The sequence below is a fragment of the Phoca vitulina genome, unplaced genomic scaffold, assembly GCF_004348235.1.
Source record: "Phoca vitulina isolate PV1807 unplaced genomic scaffold, GSC_HSeal_1.0 scaffold52, whole genome shotgun sequence".
In the NCBI taxonomy this organism is placed as follows: Eukaryota; Metazoa; Chordata; class Mammalia; order Carnivora; family Phocidae; genus Phoca; species Phoca vitulina.
This window is the reverse complement of record NW_022589755.1, coordinates 1,377,288-1,398,223: the sequence shown is the minus strand read 5'-3', so window position 1 is coordinate 1,398,223 and position 20,936 is coordinate 1,377,288. Positions and strand designations below refer to the sequence as shown.

The window sequence follows — 20,936 nt, the reverse complement described above, 5'->3', positions numbered from 1 at the left end:
AGTCCTAATTGTAGTCCTATAGTATGCTTCCTCTCATAACTTACCACCAGTTACTACCACGTTGTGAAAAGTCTATTTATAGCAGTTTATTTTACCAGTGCCTCATGTCCAAGTATTAAGAAAAAATTACAACACATACTAAAAGGCTAAAAACAAAATTTGAAGAAACAGAGCAAGCATCAGAACCAGACTCACACAAGGCAGGGATGTTGGAAGTATCAGACCAGGAATTTAAAAAACTGTCATTAAGATGATAAGGGCTCTGATGGATAAAGCATACAGCATGCAAGAACAGATTGGTAATATAAGCAAAGAGATTGAAATTCTGAGGGGAAAAAAAAGTAACAGATCAAAAACACTAATAAAAATGAAAAATGCCTTTGATGGGCTTATTGGTAGACTAGACATTGCTGAGAAAAGAATCTTGAGCTTGAGGGTATTTCAATAGAAATGGTCAAAACTGAAAAGCAAACATACAGAAAATATACTAAAAAAAAATAAAATAGAATATCCAAGGACTATGGAACAACTGGAAAAGTGTAACATGAATAATGGCAATACCAGAAGAAAATGAAAGAGAGAAAGGAACAGAAGAAAGGTTTGAAACAATAGTGACTGAGATTTTCTCCCCAATTTACCCAAATTTAAACATTCAGGTACCAATCCAGGAAGCTCAGAGAACACCAAGCAGAAAAGACGCTAAAAGAAAAAACTACACCTAGGCATATCATTTTCAAACTACAGATAATCAGAGATGAAAAAAACAAAAACAAAAAACCCTGAAAGAAGTTAGAGGAAGGAAAACACTTCACCTCTGGAAGAGCAAAGATAATGACATCCAATTTTTCAGAAACCATCCAAACAAGAAGAGTGGAGGGAAATATTTAAAATGTTGACAGAGGGCGCCTGGGTGGCTCAGTCGTTAAGCGTCTGCCTTCAGCTCAGGTCATGATCCCAGGGTCCTGGGATCAAGCCCCGCATTGGGCTCCCTGTTCAGCGGGAAGCCTGCTTCTCCCTCCCCCACTCCCCCTGCTTGTGTTCCCTCTCGCTGTGTCTCTCTCTGTCAAGTAAATAAATAAAATCTTTAAAAAAATAATAATAAATAAATAAATAAAATGTTGACAGAAAAATCCGCCAACCTAGAATCCTATACTCTGTGAAATTATCCTTTCAAAAGTGAAGGAGAAATAATTTCTCAGAAAAACAAAAGTGGAGAGAATTTGTTGCTAGTAGACCTGCCTTGCAAGAAATGTAAAAAAAAAAAAAAAAAAAAAGTTCCTTAGAGAAAAGGAAAATGACATAGCTCAGAAGCTCAGATCTACAGAGAAAGAAAAAGCATCAAAAAAGGAATAAGTGAAGGTAAAATAAGAACTTATTTGTCTTATTCTTAACTGATCTAACACATTAGTTTGTCAAAAAATAATAGCAACACTGTACTTGAGTATGTATGTGTGCAAATATATATATGTGAAATGAATAACAGCAATGATACAAGGAATGAGACAGAGGAATTAGTATTATTTTGTTATATTAAGGTACACACACTACCTGTGAAATGGTGGTGTTACTTGAAAGTGGATTTGGATTAGCTGTAGATATATACTGTGCCTGTACAGCAACCACTAAACAAAATTTTTATTTTTTTTATTTTTAAGATTTTTTATTTATTTATTTGAGAGAGAGAGAATGAGAGACAGAGCACATGAGAGGGGGGAGGGTCAGAGGGAGAAGCAGACTCCCTGCCGAGCAGGGAGCCCGATGCGGGACTCGATCCCGGGACTCCAGGATCATGACCTGAGCCGAAGGCAGTTGCTTAACCAACTGAGCCACCCAGGCGCCCTAAACAAAATTTTTAAAAAAAGGAAGTATAACTGTTATGGTAAAAAGGAGAGAAAATGGAATCCATAAAATGCTCAGTTAAAACTACAAAAGGGAGGAAAAGGGTGGAGGACAAAAACAGGAACAAATTACAAGGGCAATAAATAGAAAACAATAACCAATGTGGTAGATTAGTAATCCAACTGTATCATTAATTACTTTGAATGTCTAAATGCAATCTAAAGGAAGACTGTTAGAGTGGATCAAAACACAAGACCCAATTACACATTATCTACAAGAAACCCACTTTAAATGTAAAGACATATCTAGATAGATTAAAAGTAAATGGATGGAGAGGGCGCCTGGGTGGCTCAGTTGGTTAAGCGACTGCCTTCGGCTCAGGTCATGATCCTGGAGTCCCTGGATCGAGTCCCGCATCGGGCTCCCTGCTCGGCGGGGAGTCTGCTTCTCCCTCTGACCCTCCTCCCTCTCATGCTCTCTGTCTCTCATTCTCTCTCTCTAATAAATAAATAAATAATCTTTAAAAAATAAATAAATAAATAAAAAATAAAAGTAAATGGATGGAGAAAAACATACCATGTAAACACCAAAAGAAGCAGGAGTATCTATATTACCTTTAGACAGGGCAGGCTTCTATGATTGAAGGGCACACACTACCTTGGCAGGAAAATCACATGCGATAAGCTGCTCTCATTTTCAGATAGGTTTCAGATTCTTAAATGCGTGAAAATTAATAAAAGAAAACCTCATTTAGAATGGATTCAGAGGGCAGCAGGGGCCTCCCAGCACTAGTTGTCAATTGCAGACCCAAGAGGAAGAGTAAAGGTGGACAAGGCAAGTCCATTCTACTTTACTATCCCATCAGGGGGAAGAAACATTTCTTCCTCCACCCCCACCTGCAACAGCCCAGCCAATGAGAATCCACTATACTTACAACTCCCAGTTTAGTCCAATGGACCTTTAGTTTATAACAGCCCATCCAAATCCCTTCCTCTATAAAAGACAGATATTCATCTTTGTTCTCCAGACTTGCCTGTGACTTTGCCAAAGCTTGCTTGTACCAGGTTACAATTCTGAGCTGTTCTCGAATAAACCCATCTTTTGCTCGCAAAATAACCGGCAGTTTTATTTTTATTTTATTTATTTATTATTATTTTTAAAGATTTTATTTATTTGACAGAGAGAGACACAGCGAGAGAGGGAACACAAGCAGGGGGAGTGGGAGAGGGAGAAGCAGGCTTCCCACTGAGCAGGGAGCCCGATGCGGGACTCGATCCCAGGACCCTGGGATTATGACCTGAGCCGAAGGCAGTCGCTTAACCGACTGAGCCACCCAGGCGCCCTGGCAGTTTTATTTTTAAAGTTAACAAAAGAAATGGAAAATATCTAAGATATGAAGTACGAAATATATTTCAATAAAAGTGTTGCTTGCTGGTTTCGAACAGTCACTGATTTATCCAGGCCAGAAATATATCCCTCCTCCAACTCCCCATCGTGTCCTGTCTAGGGTCTTTTCTTTCTTGTCCCTGACCTAGCATATTGAAGGTCATAAAACAGCCTCCAAAACTTCAGTCAACATGTATTTGGCAAGCAACAAGGTCAGTGGAGAGCTATGAGTGGATGCTGAGTGTTATTATGGAGTTTAGAAAACCACAGGGGGACGCCTGGGTGGCTCAGTCGGTTAAGCAGCTGCCTTCGGCTCAGGTCATGATCCCAGGGCCCTGGGATCGAGTCCCGCATCGGGGCTTCTCCTTCTCCCTCTGCCTGCAGCTCCCCTTCTTGTACTCTCACTCACTCTCTCTCACCCACGCTCTCTCTCTCTAGCAAATAAATAAATAAAATCTTAAAAAAGAAAAGAAAAGAAAAGAAAACCAGAGGCCCTAAATATTGTCATTCAGGCTAAGTCCCCAAACTGGGGCTTAATACCCAATCTAATTGCAATTTCCACTTCCCCCAGAAATGTAGTCTTAACCAGTCAGGAATTTTCTGATCAGCACCAAGGAAGGAATCTGCCACATGGGCCTTCTCCATCCTCTAAAGGAAAATGCATCTGCATGCTTTCCCTGGTTGATAAGATGTTTAATAAAGCCAATTAGATCTTCAAAACTACTTGGTTGAATTTTATTTTTTAACAAATACTATGGTATGTCCCTTTGGTTGTGCGGCCTTTGGGAATTTCCGGTGCGTCTTAGAGTCTGTAATAACAGATCTGTTTCTGGCACTTGACCACTCAGAGGCGATCTGGGCACACCGCTTTAATTGCCAGCGACCCCACGCGACATCATAGGAGCCCAGGAACTCCATTTCCCGGTGCACCCCCATGCTGTCCCCTGGCCTCCGTCGCCGAAGGCAGGAAGGACCTGGCTCCCAGATGGGGGCGGGTAGCAGCCAGGGAAATACACATTACCCAGAAGGCTCTGCGGCAAGCCGGATGGGGAGCTGAGCCAATGGAAGCGCGGCATGGAGCCCTTTTCCTACGGCTGCGCATGTGAGGCGGGACTTCCGGCGGCGTCCTCGAGGTGTTGGGCGTCCCCGCGTTCTCGGCCTGTTTGGCTGGTGTGGGCTCCGGGGATCTCCGGGTTGGTTGGACGCGGATGGAAGTTTCAGAAGAGGCGTCGTCCCCGCCGCGGAGGCGGCTGCGAGGCGCCTTCGTCCCCGCCCGGTCGCCCGCCGCTCCCTGCCCCGCTCTTCCCACCGGTCGGAGGCGGAGGCCGCGCAGATGAAGCCGGCTGAGGTGGGTGCTGCGACCCCCGGGCCCTCAGCCGCCTTCTCCCCGCCCCGAGCGCTGCTTCCGGATGGAGGGGCGCCCGCCCAGCTCCCCACAGCCAGGCCCGCGGGTGGGGGGACTCCCGGCATGTGCTCCCCAGTCGGGGCCCCTTGTGTGCGGGGAACAGAGGGCGAGGTGGAGTGTTGTCCGCGGTGGCGGCGTGGGCCCCCGGGTCCGCGGGAGGTCAGAGGGGGCCGGAGTGGAGGGCTGCGAGGGGGACTTAGGAAGAATACGTACCGGTTCATTCAGATGACCGAAGTGTGTTTCTCGTGTGTATCTGGTCTTAGTCCGTAGTTCTTGACTCACAGCTTCCAAAGACTTTGGAATTTCCTAAGTGTTGGAAGTGATAACGTTGTCCTTCGCTGTGCGAACGAGAAGACTTTGGAAGCACCCAAGCTGCTTGCGGGCGGCGGTTGGAGGGGGACCAACCATGTGACTAGACAGTTGGAAATTTCCGGTCCTCCCCTCCCATTGCCCATTTTCCCCCCACGTCGGGGGAAGGGGGCGGGGCTGGAGGTTGAACCAGTAGCCAACAGCCCGTGACTTAATCTACGTGCTATGTAATACTGCGGTCTCCGTAAACACCCTGCAGGACGGGGTTCGGAGAGCTTCCAGGTCGGTGAACACGGAGATGTGAGGAGAGCGGCGCGCCTGGAGAGAGCTGGACACTGCGCCCTGTCTTCATCCCTGCCTGGCCATATGCGTCTCTTCCGTCTGGCTGTTCCCAAGTTACATCCTTTTATAATGAACTGGTAATCTAGCAAGAAAAAGGTTTTTCTGAGTTTTGTGAGCCATTCCAGCAGATCGCTTAAACCTGAGGAGAGGGTCTTGAGAAGCACACGTAACAGCCTGGCTTGCAAATGGCATCTGGAATGGCAGGGTGGTGAAGGTGGGAGTGCACTCTTTTAGGACTGACGTTAACCTGAGAATCTGATGCTACTTCCTGATAGTGTCAGAATTGAATTGAATGCTCGGACATCTTGCTGGCTTTTAAGAATTGCCTTGTGTTGGGGCATCCGGGTGGCACAGTCGGTTAAGCACCCGACTCTTGGTTTCGGCTCAGGTTGTGATCTGAGGGTCATGAGATCGAGTCCCACCGCAGGCTGTGAGCTAAGCACAGAGTCTGTTTACGACTCTCTCTGTCTCCCTTTGTCTACACACACACACACTTCTTGGAATTGGTTCCAGGGACCTAATTTAGGGGCATATCCAGATTTGAAGGGTTTTTTTTTGTTTTTAAGATATTATTTATTTGCCAGAGAGAGAGAGAGAGTAAGCACAAGCAGGGGGAGCAGCAGGCAGGGGAGAAGCAGGTTGCCTGTTGAGCAGCACGCTTGATGTGGGACTTGATCCCAGGACTCTGGGATCATGACCCGAGCTGAGGCAGACACTTAACCGACTGAGCCGTACAGGCGTCTCCAGATTTGAAGTTTAAAGTTGTTGAATAACGGATAGGAAATGGAGGCAGGGAGACCCATGAGGAGGACGCTGCAATAGATCCAGGAGAATTTGTGGTAGGGCTAGACCAGAGCAGCACTAGAGCAAAGCTGTGATGAGTTTGGATAGATCGTAAAGATAGAGTCGACGATTTCCTGCTGCATCCAATATGTCTGTGAGCAAAAGGAGGGAGGTGAAAGACCATCTGAAGTTCGTTGTTGTTGTTTTTTAGAGGGGGGAGGGGCAGAGGGAGAGAGAATCTTAAGCAGGCTTCCTGCCCATCATGGAGCCTGACGTGGGGCTTAATCCCAGGACCCTGAAATCATGACCTAAGCCAAAAACAAGAGTTGGATACTTAACTGACTGAGCCACTCAGATGCCCCTAAAGAAGGAGACTCTTAAGATTGTTCTTTCAGATGGGCTCTGCAGTGAGGTTCGGCCGGGGGAGGGTGGGGGGTGGGCGCTGAGACCAGAGGGCAGGGCACAGGTGGGCATGTATCCCTGATGCTCCTTCAGAAAGGAGCAGTCCTGGTGTAGGATGAATTCTGGCCTGTGTATGTAGAAAGGGAGGTCCAGGTAAGGTAAGGCGCTGGCCTGGCATGGAGACTGAGGTGTGCATTGGTGTAGCTTCTCCGCCTTGTAGGCTAAGCAGACTTTCAAGACCACTCCCTATGGAACAAGGCAAAGGTCAGCTGGGTTGGTGGAGCAGCTGGGTCCCCGGCCAGGGTACTGCCGCCTCACCTCCCATCCACCGTCCAGTCAAGGGCTCCCTGCCTGCTATCTGCAGAGGATTATAGGACAAGACTAGTAGGGCTCAGTGCCTCCCTTTGAACACTAACGAAGCAACCACCCTCCAGATACGTACACATAGGCAGGCAATTAGAAATGAACACACTGAATTACTGAAATTTATCCAAATACTTAATGAATGGTTTAAATGTTAACTTACCTTTAAGTATTGGGTTATGATAGAAGTTTTGTGTATCACATCCTCTTAAACCTTTGAAAAGTGGGAGGAATACACAATCAAAATTTTTTTTTAATTTTTTACTGTTATGTTAATCACCATACATTACATCATTAGTTTTTGATGGAGTGTTCCATGATTCATTGTTTGCGTATAACACCCCACAATCAAATTTTTAAAGCCCTACCACTTCACTTGCCCTGAAAACATAGAACCATTGATGTTGTGGACGGTGATAGCTGATACATAGTGTGTACTTTGTAGGTGCGGTATCAGTGTCAGCCCGCTGAGGTGGAAAACCGTCTTCTTCCCATTTTATGGAATAAGGGCACTGATGCTCAGGAAGGTTCAGTCTTTCCAGAGTCACACAGCTAGTAAGAGGCAGCACTGAGGCCTGAGGAGCTCAGTTTGGACCGTGGTTCAGCTCACCTTATAGGATCCTACCATGGGTCCCATTTCTCATGGCTTCCCTCCTTCCACAGGGTCCCATGGTGGTGGCAGAAATGCTTCTGGACCCTGCAACAATGAATAGAGGGTGTCCCAGGCTCTCACCCACCCTAATTTTCACCCCTGTGGTTAAGGCGACCCAATATCGGGAATGGTGATGTTCTGAGAATCTTCATCTGTTCTTCTCTCTCTTTCAGGACAATCCTGTGGTTCCACAAAGCCCAGGGTCCTGAACTCAGTCTGGGTTCCATGGGTCAGTTGCATTGCTGACAACCGACTGGGTAGGATGTAACATGCATCCTGGGCACAGACCCAGAGTGTTCAAACGCCTGCAGGTGCAAGTTAGCTGGGGTTGTTTAGGAAGCTTCCCATTCCTATTATACCTGATGGGCTAGGGAGTGTGGTGGCGAGGTGGTGGGGTGAGAGGTCAGGGCACACAGAAATCAGGCCTAGAATGACAGCCTTAGGTTCTAGGCCTCAAATCTGAGGACAGTGGGACCTAGGGAAGGTTTGGAGCTGAGGAGAGAGGTGATCTGATCCAGATTTTAACAGATTCCCGTGGCTACAGAGTGGTAGACAGACTGGGGGTCTGCAGATAGACACTGCAGCGAGTGACTGCTGGTGGTGGCCAGACAGGAGGGAGTTGCCTTCTGGATGCGTTCTGCACAGAGTGCAGAACATTTTCTGATGTGGGGAGAGAGGGAGCTGGGAGATGACATGGAATCGGGGAGTGAGGAACAGGCCCGTTGTTTGGGGCCTTATTTGGAAGAATGGATATTCCATCAATTAGGATGTGGGAAGTCAGTGGTAGAAGGGATTTTCAGAGGAAATGTGAATAATCCGTTCTTGGCTGCGTCAGAAATGTTCCGGAGACTTTTAGCTGTGTCCAGTTGGCTGTTGGACCCACAGATCTGGAGTTCAGTGGAGGCCTTCAGATTGGAGACAACCGCAGTATAGTACTTGGCATGTGGAGCCCAGTAAAGCTGTGGGCCTGATTTCATAGGAGGCATCTTTATATTATGGTGGTAGCACCACTAGGGACAAGGCAAGGGAAGGAGGGGGCTAAGTCTGTGTCTCAGGTGGGCACCTGGACAGTCGTGTTGGGGGGGGTGTGCATGTGAGGTGAAGGGTGGAGGTCGTAAAGCCTTCTGAGTGGACATAAGATGGATGCTGAAGTGCCTCTCCAATGAAGGCCAGATACCGGGGCAGGACGGGGCCTTTCACCCCTCAGTGGATGCAGCAGGGTTCCTGGTGACTCTTGCTGGGATTGTTTCATTCAGGCTGGTAGAGTAGTTGAGGGAAATGGGATCAGCCAGAAGCATTGCTAGTCTAGGGCTTTGAACAAGGGTCAGGTGGTGAGAGAAGGTCAAGCTTGCTTATGAGCTAGATCCTCACACAGGTCTCTGCGGCTGAGCTAAAGCAAGAAACAGAGTTGGGGGTGGATACCTGAAAATGAGAGCTGTTCTCTCATGCCAGGGGACTTTGGTGTTCTGATGCAGGACTGGGGCAGATGAGGATGCTGCTTGCATTTGCAGCGTACCCCCTGGGCTCTGTGTGCAGACTGGCACGTGAGAAGGCCAAAGAAATGCCTCCTGTGTGGGTCTGGGGGTTTCGGCGCCGTTGCCTTGCCTGTCCGTGGTCGGGTGCCTCTCTCTGCGTGCTTGGAACCTCTGTGCCCCAGGCCTTCCCATCCCTCTTGCTAATATACTTTCAGGACTGCCTGTCTCAGTAACTTCAGGCACTGATCTGGTCACCACTTGTAGGGACTGTTTGGGTGGTTGTTTTTTTTAAAGACCTTCCTCTGAAGGCATTGTAAATTTAGAATGTGGGATGTCGATGTGAGGTAGGTCACTCTCGGTGTGTCTTGGCCACTCGCTTTCCCTGTCTTTCCCCAAGGAGTGGCCTCTTCAGGCCCAGGTGGTTGCTCACATTGAGCAATAGGAGGGCCCCGTGTACCTGACAGGTTGGACATTACTTCTGCAACATCAAGAGAGGCTCAAAGGAATGTGGCCCTCACACGGAGCATCTGTCCCGTGTCCACCATCGTGTGATGCCTAGGACAGTGGCCACACCTCATTTTTACCTTTTCTTTCCCACTAATATTTCCACTCTGACGTTGGGCTCTCATCTTTTGCCTTCCACTGCTTCCTTGGAGGGCTGCACATATCTTTAAATGGTCTCTGAACACCAGCTGCTGTGTTGCAATCACACATTTCTGCGTTTGGACCCAGTCTTGCGTCAGTGCTTACCGGTCACCAGCAGCTCTGGCCTTGTTGAAAGTCATTTGCAGAGGAGGGAGTTGGGGAGCCCGCCTCTCCTCCCTGCACTTCCCCCTTCCTCGTGTCCTTCCCCAGAGTCAGGGCTCTCCCATTACGGGAGCATGCCAGGCCGAGCCCTGCACAGCAGGCCTTCCTCTCACTGTCTTGAGTCCCCCTCGCCCGTCAGCAGTCCCGTGGCCTCGTCCGTGGGTGTGTCTGGCACACGTTCCCGATGGGGCCGCCTCCTCCCAACGAAGTCAGCAGGCACTTCACCAGCATTTCTCTGCTTACAGGTTGCTGGCATGGAGCCCAGGATGAGGAGGCCCCTTCAGAGCAAGATATTTCTGTAGGAGGGTCACAGGTCAGGACCCCGAAGCCAGGCGCATCCATCCAGAAGTCCCAGCCCTGGGAGATGTGTGACCTGCTCTGGAAAGACCTTTTGCACTTGGCTGAGCATGGTGGAACACACCCTGAGCGAGGTCTGCACACTTGTGGGGCAAACCTGCAGCAGCAGCAGAAGCAGGAGAATAGAGAGAAACTTTCCCTAAAGGAAAATGAGGGGAGCCCTTCATTTGGACCACATAGCTTATATGGCAGAGAAGACCTTGGTATGGAGGGAGGGTGGAGAGGACTTTACAGTCTTTCTCCCCATCCCCCACCCTCCCACCCCACCCAGCCACTCTCAGTGGGTTGAAGCCACATAGGGGCACCGAGTGGAGAAGCTTTTGAAAGTGGACAAAATGGTTGTAAGTGCAGCAGGTATGGGAAAGCCTTCAGCCACAGGACATGCTTGTAGAGTCCCAGAAAGTCCACGCTGCAGAAGGGCCTTAGAGTGTAGCGAAAGTGGGACATTTTTTAGGTACAACTCTAACCTCAGTAAACATTTCAGCAATCACAGTAAAGAAAGGGTTTTTTTGTTTGTTTGTTTGTTTTAAAGATTTTATTTATTTATTTGACAGAGACCCAACAAGAGAGGGAACACAAGCAGGGGGAGTGGGAGAGGGAGAAGCAGGCTTCCCGCTGAGCAGGGAGCCCGATGCGGGGCTCGATCCCAGGACCCTGGGATCATGACCTGAGCCGAAGGCAGATGCTTAACGACTGAGCCACCCAGGCGCCCCAAGAAAGGGTTTTTAAATGCAGCCAATGTGGGAAAATCTTTAGGTACAACTCCACACTTACTAGCCACCAGGAAGTTCATAGCGTAGAAAGAGTGCAGTGAATGCAGGAAGTCTTTCACACAAAACTCCAGTCTCCTTAAACAGCAGAGCAGTCACATTGGAGAAAGGCCTTGTTTGTGCCGTGAATGTGGGAAGGCCTTCATTAGAAAGTCCCATCTCCTTCAGCATCAGAAAATGCGGGGAATTACACAAAAATCTTGACTTAACACCGAAGAATACACCAGGCCGAGGTTTTATGAGTTCAGCATATAGCAAGGCCTTTGTTAGAAAGTCTTGCTTCGTCGGTCACCAGAAAATGCACACTGGAGGAAACTTTACAAGTGCAGCTAAAGTGGGGAAGTATTTAGGTACAAACCAATCTCATTAAGCAAGGCGTGCGTGCAGGGAATGTGGGAAATTCTTTAGCCAAGACTCCCAACTCATTCAGCATCTGGGAAAGAACTTGAACTCGTGAGTAGAGCAGATGGGGAAAGATGTCAGCCAAAAGTGTGTTCTAAATTAGCATTGGAAAAAGAACTCGTACATGGTTTTGTTTTACATAGTTTTGTTTTAAAAGTTGTGGTAAAATACACATCACATGAAATTTGCCATCTTGTTTTTAAGGGTACAGTTCAGGAATGTTAAGTACCTTCACCTACAGTGGATATCTATAACTCTTTTCATCTTGTTAAAACTTAAATCCATTACCCAGCTCGCCATTTTCCCCTTCCCTCAATCCCTTGAAACCCACTGTTCTGTTTCATATAGCATAGTATCCTCGTCAGGTTCATCCATGCTGTATCTTGTGTGTTAATCTGTCTGAATTTCCTTCTCTTTAAGGTTGAATAGTATCTCATTGTATGTATATGGCACATTTTCTTTATCCATTCATTCTCTCTATCCATTCATCTGTCCATGGACCAGGAGCTGCTTCTACCTCTTTTGGGTATTATGAATAATGCTACTATGGGCACGCTTGTACAAATATTTCTTTAACACCTTACTTTCAAAGATTTCTTCAGCACCTTGCTTTCCAATTATTTTTGCATATATCCCCCAAAAGTAGAACTGCTGGATCATAAGGTAATATGGTCTTTTTTTTTTTGAGGAACTGTTTTCCATAATGCTGGCACCATTTTGCATTACTGCTAACTGTGTGTGAGGTGTCCAGTTTCTCCTCATCCTTTTCGTCTCAGTGTTCATAAGCCCCCTTTCCCCATGTGGTAAGTCACTCACTCTTTTAAGATCGGTCTTAGGATCTAAGAAAGAATGTAATATGTGGAGTAAGGGCTGGATATAATTATCAGCTTTTTGTTTTAAGATTTATTTGAGAGTGAGCACAAGTGGGAGGAGGGGGAGAGGGTCAAGCAGACTCCCCTGTGAGCTGGAGGCAAGCTGATCCCAGGACCCTGAGGTCATGACCTGAGCCAAAGTCAGATGCTTAACGGACTGAGCCCCTCTACCTTGTTTCTAATAGAAAAACTCCAGTTGATTCTGAAGTTTCAGTCTAACGTGTACCTGAAAAGCAGTAAGACAGTATTTTAGGTCCCAGCTGTGCGTGGATGCACTTTGTGTCTGAGTAACCGTTTGTAGTTTGGGGGAACATCAGAAATCATACGTATGTCTCAGTACATTTCTGTGATCAGCACAGACCACATTCCATGGAAATCTGGGTGTGACCCAAGAAGCTGGAGCCCCGCCCCTTCCTCAAAGCCTGCAGCCATCCCTACCCAGCGCCTTTCTTGGTGTGGCTGGGCAGTTCTGAGGTCAGGAATGGAGACCGTCGTGGGCCGTCTGGCTCCCTCAGAACTACATTACCCGGAAGGCAGTGCGCCGCGCGTCCCCTTGACGGCGAATGAGGGCTCAGGAGAGGCACTTCCGTCCTAGGGACGGCATCTGGGCGGGCCTTCCGGCGTTGGCCTCCAGCGACATCTTGTAAAGTTGGTTCCCTCCCGCGGTCGGAAGCTCTGGCTTGCTGGGCCTGCCTGAGGTAACGGGAAGAGAGACGCCGCGCCGGCTGCTCTGAGATCCGACATAGCCGTCGCCGGGGCTGAAGACTGCGGTGCCACGCTCGTCCCCGCAGCTGCCGGGGTGATACCAGTTCAGGTAAGTGCTGCGTTTCCCTGCATCTGGGCCCTCACCCAGCTCTGCTTTAAAATTTCGTATTTTTGTTCTTGGGACGGTGTTCCAAATTTTGAAATAAGACATGCCTGAAGAGACTTGCACAGAACGTACATGTGCAGTTAAGTAACCAGCTGTAAAATTAGTACTTGTAATTGTTACTGTGAACCTTAGAAAGTAAAACGGCTAGTTATTTTGCCACCACGAATGGGTTTGTTTGGGTTTAATTCGGGAATAGCAGGAGTACTGCCCGTTGGGGCAAAGTGGGCGTTGTGAGTATGGTGGCTTCTCATTGGCTGGGCTGTCGCAGGGCTAGTGACGTCGTCGCTCTTAGTAGATTCCACCTGTCTGCCGTTGAGTTTGCAAAGGAAAGCGCGTGGTGGGGTTGAGAGCGCCCCCTGCCGGCTGATCGCTGCATTCTGATTAATGTTCGCACTGGCCAGGTGAAGAAATGGGGTATAAATGGACCCCAGGAGCCGCTGTGCAAGTCTTCCCACAACAGTTATCCCAGTCTCCAGAGTTAAGCTGTTGTCTGATGTTTCAAGTAAGCATCTTTTGTTGTCTTGATGTGTATTGGTTTCCATGTGTTTTGAAACACTCTGTGAAAGGACTGACATCACAAGAGTATGTTGTGACTTTAACTTTTTACGTCTGTCCGTTTTCTGTGCAGTATTCTGTGGTATGAATATATGAATAACATGTCTTCTTAGGTGTTGCCCATGGTTTTCTGCATTTATACATTGCTACTATAGCCACGTGTTCTGGGATAAAGCACAGTTGTCTAGCATATATGTATTAGGGATAGATTTCTACAAGTAGTGAAAGGTTTAAATTTACTTTGTAATGCCAGACTGGTTTTCAGAATGTTACCAAATCTATATACCCATAGCAGCTTACAGTATTTACTAATTTCTGTAGTGTTACTAGCACTGGGCCAGTGTCAGGCTTGCGAGGTCAGCCTTACTGAGTTTTGCTTTAATGATTACCATTACATTTGTAAAAAGTGCTTGCTGGAATTCTTGTTTACATACCCAAGATTTCAATTTATTAGATATTCAAATCTTAGATTTTTTTTTTTTAACAATAATGGGGGGTTCAAGAATTTGTGTAATTTTTGCTCACCTGTGTGGTTTGTCATTTCAGTTTTTATGACAACAGGAGCCCTTTTTTTTTTTTTAAGATTTTATTTATTTATTTGACAAGAGAGAGACACAGCCAGAGAGGGAACACAAGCAGGGGGAGTGGGAGAGGGAGAAGCAGGCTTCCCGCGGAGCAGGGAGCCTGATGCGGGGCTCAATCCCAGGATCCTGGGATCATGACCTGAGCCGAAGGCAGACGGTTAACGACTGAGCCACCCAGGCGCCCATCAGGAGCCCTTTTGTTATAATGTAGTGGGGTTCTTTACTACGATGCTTTGGTTTGAGAAATCTGTTCATTTATTAACTCAGATGTAATTTTTGTCTTCCCATCTAAGCCTCTCCAGCTGGAATTACTTTTTTGTGTGTGCATCATTTAAAGTGGAGGTCTAAATTTGTTTTGCCACACAGAGTAATTTATAAGCTCTTTTAATGCTCCATACCACCACTGAAGCATCAAGACCCATGGGTGCCCCACTTTATGAGATCGAGTTTTTTCAACCTAATTTCTGTGCCAGTACTTTTCTTACCGGAACAGCTTTATAATGTTATATCACCTCTTTTGCAGTCACACCAAGCATGCACTTATTTTTATGGTGAAACACACATTGTTTCTGCTTTGTTCCCTCTTACTTTCCAGGACCTTAATGGCTTTTCCTATTTGAATATTTCCTCCAATCCTGGCATCCTTTTTTTTAAAAGATGTCTTTATTTTAGTAAGAGAGCATGAAGCAGGGGGAGGGGAGGAAGGAGAGGAAGAATCCCAAGCAGCCTCACATGGGGCTTGATCTCACAACCCTGAGATCATGACCTGAGCCACCCAGGTGCCCCTTGGCATCCTTTAATAACACATAGAACGTAAAGGTTTTGGCTTTGGTTGCTTTGAATCTTTTAGTAGTGTTGGGTTCGGGTTTTGTGGCTCCAGTTTGTTATGAAATCTAGGTGTGAGGTGTGTGTACTTTTCTCCACATTGTTTTGGGTACTCTTATGAATATTGTCAAGATTTGTTCTTCCTTTCTCATTAATCTTACCCTTTATGGATATATTCTTTGGCTGGGTTTTTGTTGTTGTTGTTTGTTGTTTTTGAGATTCTTTTTGTCTAATGATGCAGTTTTCCTAAATTGTGATTTAAATTTATTAAAATTATTGTGCTTAAACTAACATTTTCACTTTCTGATCAATCTTTTATCTTTTTAAACACACACTTAACATTACCATAAACTTTTATACTCACACCCACAAGATTTTTGTTTTTTAAGTGGTTATACTCTTCTATCATCTGCCTTTGGTATTACTCCAAGAGAACATGATGATGGGGTATCTCAGTTAAGGTATTTTGCTAAGATAGGCAGAAATTTAATCATTGTAAGGATAGAAAGTAATGCTTCAAAGTAAAGAATTTTATATAATGAGGATGGAAGAAAGGTTAGGTCCTAGCTTGTTTCCTTTCCTTTCTCTTAAGTTGAAACAGTCAGAAATGCAGTTGCCCTAAGCACCTTTACTGGAGCCCCAGCGACAACCTCTTTAGCAGAGATTTATTTCGAAGGTGTAATCAAGTGACTAGGAGTTTGGTTTACTTCTCTACCATAGGAGAAAATATATTTGCAATATCTTTCTGAACATTTATTGACAAACTTGAAAAAAAAGTATAAGGAGTCACATACCTAACCAGCTATTAGCGCCAACTACAAGGTATAGGAAGAGAAGAATGTATTTTTGGCACAGGAAGAATCAGAATAAAATAATGAATAAAATGGAAGGTTCAGAAGCACACCCACACATAAACCTGAACATAATTTATCTCTTATTCTTGTTGTTCATTCGCCTAAGGGATATTCCTCAAACACAACACAACCCTGACAGACATTTCTGAGGATGCACACATGCTTTTGGCATAACTCCACACTTTCTACTTTCTTGTATAAATGCTTTCTTTATCCCCTTCAGCTTTCATCTTTACGTGAAATAACATTACGTGTTTCACTTTGTCTGTATCCCTCATGGGAATTAAACTAACATGGCCCTGCTCTTCCTGCAGGTTCTGCTTTCAGCAGAAGCACTTATGGACCCTGCACCGGTGAGTGTCAGGTGTCCTGGAACTCTTTTGCTGCCACTCTTCCTGCCCTTGGTGTCTCAAGACTCTAGATAAGCCCCTAAGGCCGGGTCAGACGTTATATGGAGAGAGGTGCCCACTTTCGGCAAGCAGCAGGGTGAGGTGTGAAAGGTGTCTTAGGTGTCAGTATGTACAAAGCCTTGGGCTTGGAGGTGAGACTGAGATGAGAGTGTTCAGGGGAGTGTTCTAGGTCTCATATGTCTGTTGAGAACAGAGGCCGGGAGCCGAGTCAGGGTTCCGTTCTGAGAGTGATGGTAGCAGTCAAACAGTTCTGGAGAAGAGGAGAAAACTGAATCTGGCTCAGGTCTTGAGAAGCTGCCCTTGGTGATAGAGTACACCACAGACTGGGGAGGAGGGAGACAAGGAGATCATTAAACGAGGCTAGATCAGGATTGGTAGCTGGGCTAAAGTGGTAGATGTGGAGGTAGAAGACTGTTTGGCTTCTGGATTTGTCTTTTGGGTTTTTAAGATTTCTTTATTTGAGAGAGAGTGAGCAAGAGAACACACAAGCAGAGGGAGGGGGAGAAGCAGACTCCCCTGCTGAGCAGGGAGCCCGATGCCAGGACCCTGAGATCATGACCCAAGCTGAAGGCTGACACTTAAGCAACTAACCCACCCAGGTGCCCTGGATTTGTTTAAAGATTTATTTGCAAGAGAGAGCACAAGAGCAGGGAGGGTCAAAGGGAGAAGCAGACTCCCCAGTGAGCAGGGAGCCTGATGCCGGCATTCTTGGATCATGACCTGAGCTCAAGGCAGATGCCTAACCTGCTGGGTTCACCCAGGTGCCCCTGAATTTGTTTTTAAAGTAGGGCTGACCAGGTCACAGGTGGCTCCATGGTTTTTGGTGAGAATATCAAGGTATTAGGATTTGGCCATGTTGAGTCTCAGATGTTTCAGATTCCCAAGTATAGGTGACAAATGGACAGCTGGTCCTGCATTTCTTAAGATGTCCACACTGTGGCATCTGTTGTGTATCCCAAGATAGAGATCTAGAACTCTGGATCTCATATAGGAGGAGGCATGTTCAGGTTACAGTGGCGTTGCCATTGGGGGACAAGGGAGGAGAGCTGTGGAGGATAGATGGCACGAAGATGGACAAGACAGAATAGCAGTAATCGGAAATGCAGAGGGAGGTATGGGGAGGGGAAAGTCCAACAGGTAGCCAGATTTTCAGAGGAGTGAACATGATACCAGAGCAATAATGGTCAGACTGGTACTTAATCACCCTTCTAGGCACTCACCCAACCAGGCTTTTGTGGTGGTTCTGTCAGGAAGTCATAAGATAGCTTACATAAAAAGTGTGTTACTGGGATCTGGATTATACCTGGTAAAGTGGCAAGACACACAAAATGTGCAATGTAGAGGCAGAATGTGACCAAGGGTATTTAGATCTGCATGTGGTCTAAGCCAGGAACAAGGTCAGGTGGAGAAGCCCCTTCTATGCAGGGCTGGAGGCCATTGGAGGTTGGGATTTATTACTGCACTTGCCATGCACTTCTAGATGCCACACACAGACGGAGTCAGTTTTATGGGCTAACTGGTGGTGGGGATCAGATGTATGATGGAGGTATGATCCAATGAGTAGGAGTTTGAGAGAATGCTAGGCCCAACATGGTTATGTCTGGGAGGCATGATCCTGGGGGACTCACATATGTCTTGCAGGAAAAGGATGGGGGTCCTGCATCTGAGGCCCAGAGCTCAGAAGGCATCACTCTGACCACCTGCCTCTTTGTTGAAACGGTACCACTGCTTAAGCTGGAGAGCTAGGGCAGATAAGGAGCAGGGATGGGAGTGAATGTGGGCTGGGGTTCGGGGTAGTTTTGGGGTCCTGCAGAGAGAGGCTGCTCATGGACATAACTGTCCCCCTCATCCCAGGGCTCTGTGACCTTTGAGGAAGTGGCTGTGTACTTTTCCCAGGAGGAATGGAGGCTTCTTAACGAGGCTCAGAGACACCTGTACCGTGATGTGATGCTGGAGGTCTTTGCACTTGTTGCGTCACTGGGTAAGGCCCCTCACACCAACCCCAGTGGCCTGGGCTAATCTGTCTTTCCTCTTCTTTCTGGCTGCTGACGCTGGGGCATATATACTACACCTGCTTTCACAAAGAGCTCACCAACCAACCCCAGTTCTGAAGCTCTTTCAGTAACCATTTCCAGGATAGTTTTGTTTCCTGAGATGGTTTTGGGATTGGCTGCCCTGGACCAGTGCGGCCCACTTACCTGTCCTGTCTTCCCTTAAAGGCTTGCATCTTCTAGATCCCATGTTGTCCAACTGGAGCTGGGAGAACACCACATAACATGACAAAGTGGGCATGACTCCAGCTGGGGGAGGATGTGATACAGAGCTGGGAATCCTATCAGGAACATGTCATGTCCTGGGCTCAAACACTGTTTGGTGCCAAGGTCAGAGGCTTCTCCCCTTTTTTGACATTTTGCCCACTTGTCATTTTTCCTCTCAAAAGAGACCTAGGAGTATATCCCTCCCCTGTCTTCCACCCTTCATTGGGGTCGCCACTGATCATCGCCCCTTCTGCTGTGCCCCCCAGCACTGGCCTACACGTCCTGTGTCGTACAGTCTGTGTGTAGCCATGCCCTTAAAGTAATGCTTGAACACGGGCATAACCAAGGCACTAGCAAGAACACAGTTCCGAAGATACGAGTTGCGGACCCAGCCCCTCCTCCCTGTGCTACACCCCATCCATGTTTCTTCTGCATGGTGAGTCCTGGGATGCAGCCCTTGCCTTCAAACTACCCCACCCCAGCTCCTTTTGTCTTGATCCCCTGGTGTCAAGGCAGGGGGAGGGTAGGCGGCCTCCTGCCCAAGCTCGTCACTGTTCTCTGCTTTCAGGTTGTGGGCGTGGAACAGAGGATGAGGCAGCACCTTCTGAGCAGAACGTTCCTGTAGGAGGGTCACAGATAAATTCTACCAAGAAGGCCTACACCCAGGAACGTGGCCTGGACTCAGAAGGTGATTTGCATTCACCTTCTGAGTGCCTGGGAACAAACCCTGGCCAGAAACTGTGTGGGACACAGGGGAACGTTCACCAGCGTCAGAAGCAGCACAGTGGAGAGAAATGCCTCAGAAGGAACGCAAAGAGCTGTGTAACACACACATCAAGGAAGCCCTTCCCCGAGAGCTCAGGTCTTCTCCAGCACCAGCTCATTCACAGCCAGGGGCCACCACCTAAGGACACCAGCTGTGCAGAGCCTTTTCGCAACGGACAAAAGCACTATAAGTGCAGCGAATGCGGGAAAGCCTTCTGTCGCAAATACAGACTTGCTCAGCATCACAGAGTCCACACTGGAGAAAGGCCTTATGAGTGCAATGAGTGTGGGAAAACCTTCAGCTACAAACACATACTTGTTCAGCACCGGAGAGTCCATACCGGAGAGAGGCCTTATGAATGCAGCGAATGCAGAAAAGCCTTCAGTAACAAACCCACGCTTGTTCGGCACCAGCGAATTCACACTGGAGAAAGGCCTTATGAGTGCAGCCACTGTGGGAAATTCTTTAGCCAAAGCTCCAGCCTTAGTGAACATCAGAGAATTCACACTGGGGCACGGCCTTATAAATGTAGTGAGTGTGGAAAATTCTTCACCTCCAACTCCAACCTAATTAAACACCGGAGAGTGCACACAGGAACAAGGCCTTATGAATGCAGTGAATGTGGGAAATTCTTTAACCAAAGTCCCAGCCTCATTAAACACCAGAGAATTCACACTGGTGAAAAGCCTTATGAATGTAGTGAATGTGGGAAACTCTTTAGCCAAAGCTCCACCCTCATCAAGCACCAGAGAGTTCACACTGGAGTAAGGCCTTATAAGTGCAATGAATGTGGGAAACTTTTTAGCCAAAGCTTTGGCCTCACTCAACACCAGAGAGTTCATACTGGAGAAAAACCCTATGAGTGCAGTGAATGTGGAGAATTCTTTAGCCAGAGCACACAACTTACTCAGCACCGAAAAGTTCACACCACAGAAAGCCCTCATGAGTGCAGCAACTGCGGCAAAGTCTTCAGCCAGAGGTCTGCTCTGATTGACCACCAGAAACTTCACAGCCCAGCTAGACCTTACAAGTGCACTGAATGTGGGAAAGCCTTCAGCCGCAGGTCTAACCTCATTCGACACCAGAAAGTGCACACCGGAGAAAGGCCTTACAGTGGAGGTGGAGATGGCAGGGAATGAGCCAGGTGTTGAACACAGGAGCATACCACAGAAGCCTACCACCACCACATGTCTGAACACGCAGGTCATAGGGAGCGATGTTCTTTCTAACCTGTCCAGGGCCCTTGCCACATTTGTCACTGGAAGTTTCTCGGTGGGTGTCCCAACTTCGTATGTGTCAGTGGGGATAGATCGTATCATGGCACAGGCTAGCGGTCACTCTGGTTTTGGCCTAATTTACATTGCAGCCCCAAAGCCGCCTAGGATAGACTACAGGGCAGTGCTTTTTGTGTGACTAATCTTATAATCCAGATGTTGGGGTTTTCCGTGGGTCTAGAGGTCTCCCTGAGAGGACAGCTGTAAGAATCATGTGTTTTTTGATTCAGCTTCTCTTTTTCACCTTGGAGGTTCACATAAGGTCCCCAGGTCCCAAGAGAGAGGTTTGGAAGGCTGGTCTCCCTGACTCCAGGCGTCAGGTAGGAACCACATTCAGTACAAAAACACTGGGGGCAGTAGGCAGTGACGAAAAAA

At 47.3% G+C, this 20,936-nt stretch overlaps 1 protein-coding gene across 8 annotated transcripts; it reads left to right on the top strand.

Annotated features, from left to right (window-relative positions):
* Nucleotides 1-4,357: 4,357 nt before the first annotated feature.
* Nucleotides 4,358-20,774, top strand: LOC116622030 (zinc finger protein OZF-like). Of its 8 annotated transcripts, none has more exons than XM_032388152.1 (9): nt 4,358-4,573; nt 5,199-5,358; nt 10,009-10,194; nt 12,760-12,978; nt 13,437-13,537; nt 16,168-16,206; nt 17,905-17,982; nt 18,118-18,244; nt 19,090-20,774. In XM_032388152.1, the coding sequence occupies exons 5-9, from the start codon at nt 13,445-13,447 to the stop codon at nt 20,424-20,426; spliced, it is 1,674 nt and encodes a 557-aa protein (XP_032244043.1). In that variant the 5' UTR covers nt 4,358-4,573; nt 5,199-5,358; nt 10,009-10,194; nt 12,760-12,978; nt 13,437-13,444; the 3' UTR covers nt 20,427-20,774. The 8 variants fall into 8 exon arrangements, with proteins under 8 accessions (XP_032244043.1, XP_032244041.1, XP_032244044.1 ...); XM_032388150.1 differs by having other exon boundaries at nt 12,519-12,978; XM_032388153.1 differs by lacking the exon at nt 17,905-17,982 and having other exon boundaries at nt 12,524-12,978.
* The last annotated feature ends 162 nt before the right edge of the window (nt 20,775-20,936 follow it).